Here is a 14,482-nt window from a genome sequence, read left to right as displayed (position 1 = left end):
AACAAACAATATGCAAAAGATCAAATCCAGAAAGGTTCAAATGATAGATGATCAAAAATGCACAAATTCAATGGCAAAAATGTGACACAAATTGTCACATTCATCTTCATGTGTCAAAAACAATGATAGCATATGAGAAAAATTCCAAACCAGTTATCAAAAATTCACATCATGTATGAATATCAAGCATGCAAAAAATTGGATCAATTGGCTCAAAGATGAAGATTTCACAAAGCATTGAACACAACATATCAATTTGGCATAGCATAGATTCAAAAATTCACCAATCACAAACCAAACATCAACAAATCATGAAAATAATACCAAAATATAATAGACATTCATACAAAACTAGGAAAAAAATTGGAGTTAATTTGGATCATTTTCTATTTTTTATGAATTTTCTAAGATGAACAAAATAAATTGAAATATTAAAAGAAATGGAGGGAAATTCAAATATTTGAAATAAATCAGAAAATATCATGACCACTGGATCTCAGCGCGCGCCAAGATCAAAGGCTCATATTCAAAAGCCAAAACGCGTCGTTTCATTAAACGCGTGGCATGCACAATCAGCTTTATTCAAACACGCGTGGCACAGTCAAAGGAAACAGAACCAATCAAATGGACAAGCAAGCACATATCAGCATACAGTCAACACACACGCAGGCAAAACCCTAAAAATAACCAGACGCCAGAGCTACAGTCTCCGGTCGTCTTCTCCGGCCATCTCTGGCGGAGTTCAACCATAAAATTTCCAGAATTCAACAAATTATACATCAATCGAACCGCCATTCCACACACATTCCAAATATCAAATCAAAACATCCTAATTCCTCATGTATTTTCCAGATCAAACGAAAACATTTCCTAGATCTAAACTTGAAGTTCATCATACAGGCTCAATACTTGATCATTTTTAAATCTAATCATATCTACATAACCTACACAGCATGCTCTTCACATCTATGATCATAAAATAGCAAAAGGAGAGGATGAATTTTCATCACCTGGAAATGAATTTTTATCAACAACTCAAAAGCTCCAGATCTACTCCTTTGACCTTGCCTTGAAGCTTTGTGCACAAAGAAACAATTGAAACTACCTGGATCTAGCTCAATTTCCAACTTCCATTGCTATGAGTTTGCACTTGAACTGCTCGAATCTGGACTGAATTGCTCAAACCAATGGTTGATTCTTGCTCAATGAAGCATGATGAACAAGATTATGCAAGAATTTTTGGTGTTTGTGTGAAGAGATGAAGAATTCGAAGAGAGAGAATTTTGGAGGGAACTTTGAAATTCTAGATCTGAAATGCTTCCTCCTCTGATTATGGTTAGGGTTTGGTATTTATATGGCATGCTAATCACACTGAAATCCAAATTAGGCCTTGGTTAAACATGATTAGGGAAATATGGAGCAATTTGCAAAAATGCAAAAGTGAGCTCATGTGCCATGCTACACGTGCAAAGTCTCATGCAAGGCTTGGAAATCACTCAAAGTCAACCAATAATCATGATGGAAATGGTATTTTGCTTGTATCATAAGCCAAATTTGAATTGTGGAAATTCCCTCCAAAATGATCACATGAGAAATGATGAGCATACACACTTTTCTCATGTATAGCAAAGGCTATTTTGAGATGTCATGATCAAGAGAAACATTTTGCAAAAAGAATGGACCAAATTGGAGCTTTGTATCAAAAGTTATGCCATTTTGAATTTCCATGCACACCTTGTGATCAAATGACCATAACTTCTCAACCATTCATCGTATGGACATGAATTAGGACTTTTTGAAAAGGGGAGACAAAGATCTACAACTTTCATGTTCACCAAAAATCCATTTGAAACCTCTTTGACACTGACAAGTCAAGTTGAATGTGAACCAAAAACTTGCCAAATTTGGAAACTTTGAATTACAGGTCATTTTCCATTTTTAGTAACTTTTGCCATGACCTTTGAATCTTCAAGATGGATGTTTAGAATGATGAATAGGCTCTATTTGAACATGATTGAGGTGTTTCAACTCATTCCCCCCCACCTCATAGCCCTCAGTTGACTGCACAATTGACTTTTTTGGTCCTCAAATGATCTTGAAATGCTTTGATTAGCTTGAGCCTTTACCACTTGATGAAATTGCTCCAAAATGAAACCCTAGCTCATATAAGCTCCATATAATGATCATGTGGTCCTCATCTCCAAGAAAATACTTCATCTCTTGTACACTGGGTCTCCTTGAAGCTCTTGACCTGGTGATTGCTTAAGCTACAAACAACAAATGTTAATGACATATTTTTGTGCTTTTGGTTAGTGAATAAAACAAGAAAAGCAATGATATACAATTCAAGCATGCTTGGTGATCTCAAACCACTCACAAGAGATCCCTACCCAAAGGGAAAGGGAGCCAAGATGCTCAATGATCCTTGAGGCTATGCAATGCAATGTTATGATGCCATGAGGGATCTTAGGGACAAAATTGGGATCTTACAGAAGGGTATGGCGCAATTTAACCTTCAAAATATTTCGGAGATGCATCTCCGAAATATTTTAACATTAACTAAGGTTTTTGTGCATCCGGAGATGCATCTCTGGAATCTGGGGGCATTTATATAGGCAAAGAAATTTATGGGGTGCATTAAGAAATCATCTATTTTATATCTGCCACCCCACATATTTTCATATTTACAAAAATTATGTTTGGTCAAAATTTTCACTTTCACTAAGTTGTAATTTCTGAAATCTTTGGTAGTTAAAACAAAAATTCCGATACATTTTTTTTGCATTTTGTGGAGAGTTTGCAATTATACCAGAAATATAAGAAAATCTGATATATCATGGAAAAAAACATACATTTTTACCATTTTTTTTGTTTTGCCGATGAAGAAATACCAAATTTTTTGAAAATCATAGAAATCGTCTCAAAAAACAAAATAAATTGGAATTTTTGAAAAGTCTGATAACCATATAAAATTATCGACCAAAATTCTGGATTTTCGCCTACATTCAAAATTCTCAATAGTACAAAATAATGTTTTACTTGTGCAGTCCAGAACCGAGACTCGTCTACAAATTTATGTGAAGATTATATGCAGTTCTTGTATATTTTCTTTTTAATATTGGTAGTTTGTACTTTATATGTTGTAAATGACAGATATTTTCGTCTTGATCTGATGTATTAACTTGGGCACAAACCATTGATAAACAACATGGTGTTATTGTTGTAATTGTTCGTCCTGATACTGCAAATGGGATGCGAGGGAAGAGAGATAAATGGATTATGGATTGTGAGAGAGGAGAAAATTATAAAAGGAATAATACATCTAAAATCAATAATTCCTTAGAAGACATTTATAGTATGAAAGTTAAATGTCCTTTTAGGCTGAGATATGTGTCAAGTTTTGGAAGGTGAATGTGATAGTTAGGTATGGGTTGCACAATCATCAACTATCTAAAAATTTAAATGTCAATGACATACTGAACCGTCTAAAAGATCATGAAAGACAGTTTGTGAATGACATGACGAAGTACAATATGGCTCAAAGGTACATAGTTGTTGCTTTGAAAGACAAAGATCTAGAAAACCTCACGAGTGTTACCCGAGTGTATAAGGATAGAGTTACATAAAATACGAGCAAGAGAGGTCCATTGCCAAAAATGCAAATGTTATTTAGTCTCATTGAGAGAAGTACATGTGTTGGACTAGAAATAAAGACAACTCAACTGCTATCGGATTTTCCAAAATTTTAATACCTCAATTGCTATCGAATTTTCCAAAATTTATGAAATTTTTTATCTATACCGAAAATTATACAAAAAAAATGGTATTTCTTCATAGAAAACAAAAATTGTCGATATTCTTTATGAAATTATCGATATTTTTGTACATTTTCATAAATAAAGTATTTATTTATATCAATATATTATTAGAAAAGTATAAATAAATATTGTTCTCAGAATAGTCTAACTAACAAATAACTATTGAGGTATGCAACAAAGTCTAATAATTTAAATATTACATTAGTTTCACAATAAAATACATAATTTATGTATTAATTTGTTAGTATAAGAAATATATTAATAGTGAGTTATTTATAAGAAATAATTTAATAGTGAATTATTTATAATTTAATAATTTAATAATTAGTAGAAAAATTAATTTGTTCGACAAAAATTTAATGTAAGCGACTCTCTTTAAGAATGACAATAAAACACATAATTTATGTATTAATTTGTTAGTATAAGTGTAATTCTGAAGTTATTTGACAAATAATTAAAGAATCAGAACCACAATGTTGTTAACCGAATTAAGAATGAGAACCCTTCAAGGGCCTTAATTACTCAATTGATAGACAACAACCATTGCCACAAAGAAATAACATTGATATTTTCTCTTATTTCAATTGTAGAAAACCATGCCATATGATTAAGAAATGTCAGATTGAGTTTAAACCTTGTGTTTTCCCTAATGCATTGGTTAACCTAATGGATGATCAATTTATTGCTTTGATCATTGACATCAACATGATTGATGAATTTGATGGTTGATGGATAGACATTGGCTTTTTTCATCATGTCTGTTATGATCGTGCAATGTTCAAAACATGCACAAATAAGAAAGTATTGTTGAAAGTTGCCCACACCATTAATGTTGTCAGTATTGGAGAAGTGGAGCATAGTCCACCTCTAAAAAGACTTTAATCTTGAAGGATGTCATGTATACTTCAGAGATTATAAAGAATTTTGTTTATGGTTTTCTTCTTAAAAAGACAGGGTTTAGTCAGTCTATTAGGGTAAATTTCTACACAATCACTAAAAATGATATTTTTGTGAAATTGCTATATTTAAGACTTTTGTGAATGAAATTGAAAATCAATTTAGTAACATGATTAAGAGACTTCATAGTGATAGAGGAACTCGAAATTATTTTAGTTTATTTAATGAATTTTACAAACGACATTGAACTGCATATGAAACGACCGTGCCATATTCTTCTTAATAGAATGGTAGAGTAGATAGAACGAATATAACTCTTACTCAACTATTACTGATATTACGTTAAATTTTGGTGTTGCATGTAACACCCCAGTTTTAGTAATTTATTTTATGTGATTCATTTCAATTTAATTATGTATTATATGATGAATTATGTATTTCATATGCGTGGGGTGTAGATGGATGATTGAGAAGGATAATGAAGATGTCGTAAAATAGCTTTTAGAGGATTTATTTATTTTATTTTATCATTAGAGAGAAAATAATAAAATTAGAATAACTAATAGAAAATAGAAAATGAATAAGGGAAGGGTAATATTAAATTTATGTTAAGTAAGTGAGAACAAGGTAGGTATTATAGAAAAATATCGAGGGTAAGATGAGAATAACCTAATGAGGGAATTAGGTTTTTGGATAAAAAAAGAGAATTGTGAGGGGATAGATGTTACAGTATGTATTTTGGAGAGTTGAAGTAAAAGAGACAAGGAGGGAGAGAAAGCACTTGAGGTTGAGGAAGAACTCTAAGGATCAAAGGTGATTATGCTGAAGATCAGGTAAGAGTGAGAAATGGTTTCAATAATAAGGGGTGTGATGGAAGGGTAGATGGAGGAACTCTTAACCTCCTTAGGATTGAGTGTTTTAAATCTCAATTCTTATGTTTGTGTTATAATTGTTGATTGAATGATGAAATTGGTGTGAAATTGATGTACCCTATGTATGTTTATGCTTTATTTTGATGTTGTTGATGATATTATGCCATTGATTGATGTTTGAAGGTTTTGACCTTGATTGTGTTATTGGTGATTTAGAGATGATGAGTATTGATGATGTGTTGTAATATGACGTGGATACATGAAAACTATGGAGTAGATGATGATAAAAAGCTATAACCATGAGACATTGGATTTATTTGATGGATTTTTGTAGCATACGTTTTTGGAACATAAGGGAGTATTGGGATGGTTTAAAAACTTATTTTTGGGAAAAATCTGCAGTATGTGCCGATCTGTATAGGTCATAGGTCGATACATGCAATCAACACATCTAACAGAATTTACATGCTTTAAAAATGAAGTACATCTGCCGATCTAAAAAAGGTCATGTGTCAACCTAAAAAGGTCATGCGCCGACCTAAAAAGGTCATGAGCCGATCTGTAAATGTGATGAGCCGACCTGTACGAGTCATGTGTCAGCACATAACTGCCAGAATGTTCGTTTTGCATTGTTCGACGATTTTGGAGATAAATTTTGATCCATAAGTCCGATTTAGACATCGTTTGAAGTGTTGGCAAGCTAATGTGATTTCCTATCAAGTGATAATGTAATTAGAGATTTAATATTTTGTATTAATATAAATAACTGACGAGGCTTGTATGTATTATTGGCGTTATGTTGACAATGAATGTTATGATGATTTTGGTGTTATCGTGTATGATGTTGATGATGATTACAATATTGTTGTATTATGGTGTTGAGAATACTATTGATGTTGTTGATGTGATTGTGAGATTTGAGAATAATATTGATGTTGTTGATGCTATTATGAGATGAATTGTTGTACATATAATGAAAACATGTTGAGTTGAGATACGTAGTTTCAGTGTGGAAACTACCATGTGGTTGTTGTATAGGAGTCATACAGTTTGATGTGATACTGTTAATTGTTGTTAAATTGTAACGATGGTGTATTCATTCATGCATCATAAGTTGGTGATGGTGGTGAAAGAGGCGAGCTACAGGTCTCGGTGAGGGAACTTGTGTCTGTCCCAAGCTCGGTGTGGAGCTTAAAGCTCAGTGTGGGACTTAGGGCTCGGTGTGGACCCAGTTCATGATAAGAACCATTGTTGAGATCGGTACCACATGAATTTGAGTCTATAATATGCTTGAGAGTCACATTGCATATATATTGTATATTTTATTGTGAAATGAGTGAACTTGAATACATGTGTTATGTTGTATAGTGGGTTATTTTTGAACTCTATTGTATTTAATATACTCTGATTTTTATGCGCCTCTTATTATTTGAATGTATTTCTCACCCCTTTTGTTTGAATGTTGCCTTTACACGAACATCGTACATATAATCAGGAGTATCTTTGCTGAAGCAAGTGAAAGGTAGCTCTTAGAGTGGCTTCCAATAGTTTGTCGTTTTCTTTAGTAAGGTCTTGCTCTGATTAATGTAACATCGGGTTGGGAACGTTTGCTTTAACTTATTTTGTTTTTTTTGAAGTTGTTATTTATGTTTGATGATATTTCAGCACTATGATGAGTCGAATATTATGACTTTTGTTATTGTGTTATGAAAGTTGAAGTTATGAGACTTAACATCCTGAGTTTGAAATTAATATGTTTAATTGATTTGATAGTGATTCTGCTGCGATGATACCTTAAGTGAAGGTGAGCATGTGATGACGAGTTTTATGTGATATTTTGTAACCCGTGTTACGAAGCAGGATAAGTTTGATGTGAGTGACACCTTATGTGATCGTAATTTCTATTAAAATTATGCGTTAAAATTGTATGAAAGGTTTAGGGTGTTACACTGCATCTCACTAGCGGGGGAAATTTTATTGACTATTTATTATGTCCTGAATTGAGTTTCCAAATCAAAAAGTAAGTTCTCTCCTTATGAGATATTAAAGAAAAAACAATTAAACTTATCTTACTTAAGAGGTTGGGGTTGTCTGGCTTATGTAAGAATTCAGGATCCGAAGTGAGTTAAACTTGCTAGTAGATCATATGAATATGTATTCATTGAGTATGCAGCAAACAACAAGGCATATAGGTTTTATGACCTAAATGGCATAGTGATCATAAAATCAAACAATGTTGAATTCTATGTAGATAATTTTCCTTTCAAATCGAGAAATAATGGGGGCACCGAATCGAATCACAATCATGTGATAAGAAGCAACGACGAAGTAGAAACAAAATTTCGATGAAGTAAACAAGTATGAGTTGCTAAAGACCATGAGCCCGATTATGCGGTATATACAGTAGAAGAAGATTCAATAAATCTTTAAGAAGCCTTGTCATCTCTGGATGCAGATATGTGGCAAGAAGCTATTAACAATGAGATAGATTCTTTAGAATCTAACAAGACCCGACACTTAGTAGAGTTGCCTCCTGGTTGCAAACTAATCGGTTGTAAATGGATTTTGAAAATAAAACAAAAACCTTATGGAACAATTGATAAGTACAAGTCTAGTCTAGTAGCCAAAGGTTTTAGGTAAAGATAAAATATAAATTTCTTCAATACTTTTTCTCCAATCAATAGAATTGCATATATGAGGGTACTGATTTCAATGGATGTTATTTATAACTTAATAAGTACATCAAATGGATGTTAAAACAACTTTTTCAAATGGTGACTTAGAAGAAGAAATCTATATGAACCAACCGGAAGGGTTTGTGATTCATAGGCAAGAAAACAAGACTTGTAAGTTAGAGAAGTCTATGTATGGTCTAAAACAAGCTCCAAAAGCAATGGCATGAAAAGTTTGATAACTTAATGATATCGAATGGGTACAAAGTGAATGAAAGTGAAAAATGCGTTTATTACAAATCTGAGAATCACGTTTGCATTATCATATGTCTCTATGTAGAAGATATACTTATATTTGATCAAATATTCAGGTCGTTAATGATGCGAAATGATTATTGTGCAACATCTTTGATATGAAAGACCTCGGAGAAGCGAGCCTGATTCTTGGTATCAAGATCTTGATATCCTAGTAAGGAATTTCTTTGGATCATCACACTATATGGAAAATATCTTAAAGAAATATAATTACTTTGATTGTAAACCTGCGAGCACACGATACGATCTAAGCGTGAAACTATTTAATAACATTGGTGAAAGTGTCAAACAAACAGAACATGCAAGCATCATTGGCAGTCTTAGGTATATTATTGATTGTACTAGACTCGATATTGCATATGTCATAGGATAGTTTTTCAAGTTTACTAGTAGACCGAGTAATGAGCACGGACAAGCTATTGAGCAAGTCATGATGTACCTTAAAAAGATCGTGAATCTCGGTTTGCATTATGAAAAAAAACCTATGCCAGTTGTGTTAATCCACTACGATAGTATTGCGACTATTGCAAAAATTAAGAACTGTTAGTATAACGGCCAGTGACGTCAAATAAGGAGGAAGCACAACAATGTTAGAGATTGTATCTCTAAAGGAGTTGTAAGACTGGATTATGTACACACTGGTGACAATTTAGCAGATCCTTTGCCGAAAGGATTAACTAGAGATAAAGTCCATAATACATCCAAAAAGATGAGACTATTGCCTATAGAGAAATGAGTTGCTCACGATGGTAATCCGACCTAAACGACTGGAGATCCCAAGAAATAAGTTCAATGGATAATAACAAGTTGTGAGTAATATGAGGTGATCGTGCTAGAGTAAATAAGAGAAGCATGAATCCTAAAGCAATAACAGGATGAGATAGTAGAAACTCTTAATGAAATATATACTCTGTATGAGGGAGTACCTAGGCTATAAGAGTACTCTTGATAGACCCACCTATGTGATTGTGGAACTTAGGTCGGTTCCTATGGAATTTTGAGGCATAATTGCTAGTGCCTTCACTAACCCAGGATATACGTGCAAGGCCAATAAAGCACGAACCATTAGAATACACCTTAAAGAAAAGTTGTGTGCATGTTTGATGTCTGAGATAGAGTTCAAGACAATTGTGTCACTCTTGTTGAATCGAAATTCTACTTGTTACACAAAGGTTCAAGTCGTAGACATATTTGTTTATGCACAATCTTATAAATGTTTGGCGTTACTTCTGAAATATTTTGGTAAATTCAAGTGGGGGATTGTTGGAACATTATGTCAATATTCCAATATAGGGAGATGAATTTGAAAAAGTTCTTTAAGTTTCACATTGTGTGCTTGTTGAAAAAACTCTTTAGTCTCACATTGCTTATGTGAGATATCTTAGCTAGCTCACTTCATTGTTATATAAGGAAATTTTATCTTTCATTCTAAAACACACCAAAAACTTATTTTGAGTTTTTCCTTCCTCACTCACATAATTTTGCGTCTTTCGAATTGTTGAAGCGCCAACTCCCCCCTTTCTTTCTACTAGTTGAATTTTCCGAGTACTTTCTTGAATTCTCTTTTAGAGAATTATGTTAATTTCTCCTCGTTTGAGTTGAGAAATTATCAAGTATAATTTTTGGATTCTCTTTAAAGAATTATTCGAATTTCTCTCTGTCTAAGAAATCATTTTGAGTGGTCAAATGATCATTATTGAATTCTCTTTGGAAAATATTGAAATTTCTCTTGGTTTAAAAAATTATTACGATCAGTCGTTATACCAGATACTATGCGTGGTATTTATACCATATTCAAATGGTCTTTGTAACATTATAAAATGTATTTCTAGACCGATTATCTATCGTATAAATAATAATCATACAATATAGAATTTGACTGTTTTATCCTAGAAACAACGGATAATTTGACTGTTTTGCATAATTTTAGACAGTACCGCAAAATATTTTAAAGAGAATGAACCGTTCTGCAACTCATCCTAATAACTTCTTATGTGGCTATTTTTAAAATCCAAAAACAACACAAACATATCACATGTTTAAAAAAATTGGTTTTGCCTCGGTGTTCCCTGTCTTCCTTCATTATTCGGACTGTTAAGGGGATCTCAACTTTTAAATGATTAATTTGTTCATCATATGAACTTAGTGATAAAAAATATAAAGAAGAAAATGAAATTAGTGTTTTACACTTTGTCTATCATCAATTGTTAATATTCCACTTAGTTTTGACACGTGGTGGATCAAATATTTCAACACTGTGATCCTCACACCAAAGAGTTCAATTACGCGTTTTTAAAAAATTGTCAAATTGTCAAATTTAATTTAAAACTGTATCCGGTTATAGAAAAGTTATCAAACTTTGATGTTTGCTATTGATGTTTTAATTAAAAAGAATATAGTTCGAAAACAAAATTTCAATTTAATGTGGCGCTTTGAATAAGAGTGAATTTGAATTCTTTTATCCTAAGTTTCCTCCCTTGCCAAAAGCATAGTAAGAAACTGTATGATGTGCAAATTAACCCTACTTCTGCCCCAGACATGGAAGATGATGTGGGGCCAATAAACACAACTTTCCCTGAATCAAACATCCTGAGTGCACAACAAAAAGAAACTTCAACATGTCCAACAAGAAAATGTTCTTAAATCTTGCATTTTGAAAACTAGTCCACTACTCAAAGCAATACTCTCCTATTTAGCAAAAGTCGCCCTGAAAGTACAATTTTTAGTCTCTACCACCCATAACAGAAAAATAACCTTCCTGATAGCATGATGTTTAGCACTGCCTATAAAAATGCAATCACATGTAAATCCTTGCTCACTTGGATTGATGTGATGTACAAAAAAATTGCTGTTTCAACAACCAAATACCCACTGCTTCCATTTGAGATGTTTCCTAACACAAGACCATATGATGGTCAAACAAATTGGCAGTGCAAAGTACCGCAACATCCTCTCCATACACCTATCTCCCTGTCTTTCTTAACAGAGTATATATTATGAAATTGAAAATAGTATACAACCATATGCAATATCACAATATATATTAAAGTTTCTGCATATTAGAGACACCTTAAGTGGCTCGAAGCATGAAAGAGATTTTGTTTGCTAATGCGAGCTAATTCTTATTTTGCTAAAATATAACTGTAGTAAATAGATGCCAGAAAAGGATATGCCATGGTTTACAAAGGCTTATTTTTGCTGCCATCATGTGAGCCCCCTAAAGTGTCATCCTGAAGGGAACTTGAATTGCTACCATTGCTCCATCTTTTATGGCGATGCTTATAATATTGCCTTCTAAACTATTAACCTGCATAGAAAGTAAATCAAAAGAAGACTCTCTAGTCTCTATCAGAGGGAAAGCTTGCCATTCATGATATATGAATATCAATTCTAGTTTTTAGGAAAACTCAAAAGACATCCTTGTTAAGCAATTGAAATTGCAGTGCCATTTAGGCCATATATAACTAAAATACGCATTAGTTGGAAGCCAAATGAAATCCTTCTTTTTCAGCCGTTAAATATGACATCAAAACTAACAAATTGTAAATAGTAAGTCTATTTTTTAATATCAAACTTTTCAGGAACTAATAATTCAATAATAGAAAAACTTCAATTAAGAAACTAATACTTTGGAGGATAGAGTAAGCACATAAACCTTTTGAAACGAGATGAGCCTTATATATCACAGGCTTTGTTACTAGCTTTCCAATCACCTCGAAAACATTATCTCCAAGTCAAACAGTAGACATAACAAATCCATGAGATCTGTAAAATAACACAGATCCACAAAGAGTGTGCTTTAGGCAATCTCTAGGGTGCCCAGGAAGTGAAATTCAACCATTGTTTGTAATCAACTAATTATCAACAGTCATGCACTGATTAGTGGCATGAAAGTAATAGCTTTTTTCATCATAAATTGGAACATGCATTCCACGTGAAGTGAGTAACATAAAATCTGATCGTAAGATATTTTATAATATTCTAACATCTCTCTCTACCTATACCCAACTCCATGCATACTTTCCCTTAACCCTTTGTTGCATAAGGCTTCTAACTTCAGATACTTCGTTCCATAAACCTTTTCTTGCATAGATATGTGCTACAGTTAAATATGGAGTTGTATTACACGGTTCCATCTTAATGAGCTGATTAGCAGCCTCTCTTCCAAGCTCAACATCTCCATAAATCTTACAGGCACTCAAAATGGAACTCCATATTATACAACTAGGATCATAAGGCATTTCATCCATTAAATCCCTCGCCTTCCTTAAATCTCCATTTCTAGCATAAAGATCAATCAAGCAAGTATATTGATCTATATCAGGAGACAACCCATAATCTGTTCTCATTTTGTTGAAATATTCCTCCCCTTTGTCAATAAATCCTGCATGACTACAAGCTGATAAGACAGCACTAAAGCAGACATGATCAGGAATTAACTTCTGCTCGGTTAATAAATAATCAAAAAATCCCAAAGCCTCTAAACCTCTTCCACATTGAGCATAACCCATGATCATGGATGTCAGCAACACAATGTTCTTCCAAGAAGTCTGATCCCACACACATTGAGCCTCATCAATGTCGCCACCCTTTGAATACATATCAATCAGAGTACTGTCCATAAACACATTCTCAAAACCCATTTTAATAACCAGAGAGTGCACTTGTTTTCCTTCTACAAGCACTGCGAGACGGCTGCAAGCACTTAAAATCGAAGATACAGTATGATCAGTAGGACTCATATTTTTCCCCCGCATTTCCACAAATAGTTTCAGTGCATCTTCGCTGTACAGATTCCGACAGTATCCAGAGATCATTGTATTGTATATAACAATATCCTTCTCACTAGTTTCATTAAATAACAACACAGCATCATCAATCCGTCCACAACTCGCATAACAATCAACTAATGAACTAATCACAAAATTGCTAGTATCAAATCCTCGTTTGACAACATGAACATGAAGACTTGGACAACAATCAACGACTCCATTTTCCCCCACACACGCATTAACGACACTAGTCAAGGTAAAACAATTAGGCATAATACGAGTTCCTAACATCTCTTTGAACAAGAAGAACGCCTCTTTTCCTAATTTATTTGCTGAAAATCCAACAATAAGTGAAGTCCATGATACTTGATCATGCACTTTCATGACTCTAAATATCTTCCTTGCATCCACAATGCAAAAACATTTTGCATAGAAATCCACAAGCGCAGTACTAAGGAACAGATTATCTTCATATCCTGATCGAATCGTATATGCGTGGATTTGTACGCCAAAATGCCAATTCATGGTTTTTGCTCAAGAACTAAGTGAATTACAAAGAACATACTCTGTTGGCTTTTCCATTAATCCATTATTTCTGCTTAATGACTCTAGTGCTTGGTAGGTACTTGCACTTTTAGAACTCTTTCTCATATAATCATGTTTACAAGTTCTGCAGAAGAGTTTCTGCATCAAAAAAATCATCAACAATTTTTTTTTAAGCTTATGCATAATTCATGGTTTAATATAAAAGCTCTGAAATAGTGTGATAATTAACCAATTTACCCTTATCATGAATTTGAGAAGGACATGTAGCAGGAGGTACTATATGAAAGTAGGTCGTCGGGGAAGGGGTTTGGCGGCGGCGGCGGAGAGAGAACTGAGGTGGACAGAAAGAGAGGAAACACGCAGAGAGATTTGAGGCAAGGTATTTATTTCCTGGGAGAAGAAAGGAAATTGGAAAATGGAGAAAAAGGTTCGACTAATTTGTGAATATTTATGTTCGGTAAGACCATTACTATTCATTAGTGATATATTTATTATTAGGTTAATGACTCATTCAAAATTCCATTAAATAAAATCTTACTGTTTTCTTCATTATCTCTCAAGTATTCGAATAATTGTCGTTCACCCTATTG

At 33.4% G+C, this 14,482-nt stretch overlaps 1 protein-coding gene across 1 annotated transcript; it reads right to left on the bottom strand.

Moving 5' to 3' along the window:
* Nucleotides 1-11,141: 11,141 nt before the first annotated feature.
* On the bottom strand, nt 11,142-13,886 carry LOC127087301 (pentatricopeptide repeat-containing protein At2g13600). Its single transcript, XM_051028177.1, has 2 exons — nt 12,230-13,886; nt 11,142-11,328 (listed from the first exon to the last, which is right to left on the bottom strand). The coding sequence occupies exon 1, from the start codon at nt 13,869-13,871 to the stop codon at nt 12,573-12,575; it is 1,299 nt and encodes a 432-aa protein (XP_050884134.1). The 5' UTR covers nt 13,872-13,886; the 3' UTR covers nt 11,142-11,328; nt 12,230-12,572.
* Between the last annotated feature and the right edge of the window lie 596 nt (nt 13,887-14,482).

Source organism: Lathyrus oleraceus, chromosome 5 (assembly GCF_024323335.1).
Source record: "Lathyrus oleraceus cultivar Zhongwan6 chromosome 5, CAAS_Psat_ZW6_1.0, whole genome shotgun sequence".
Classification (NCBI taxonomy): domain Eukaryota; kingdom Viridiplantae; phylum Streptophyta; class Magnoliopsida; order Fabales; family Fabaceae; genus Lathyrus; species Lathyrus oleraceus.
This window is presented reverse-complemented; position numbering and strand designations above follow the sequence as displayed.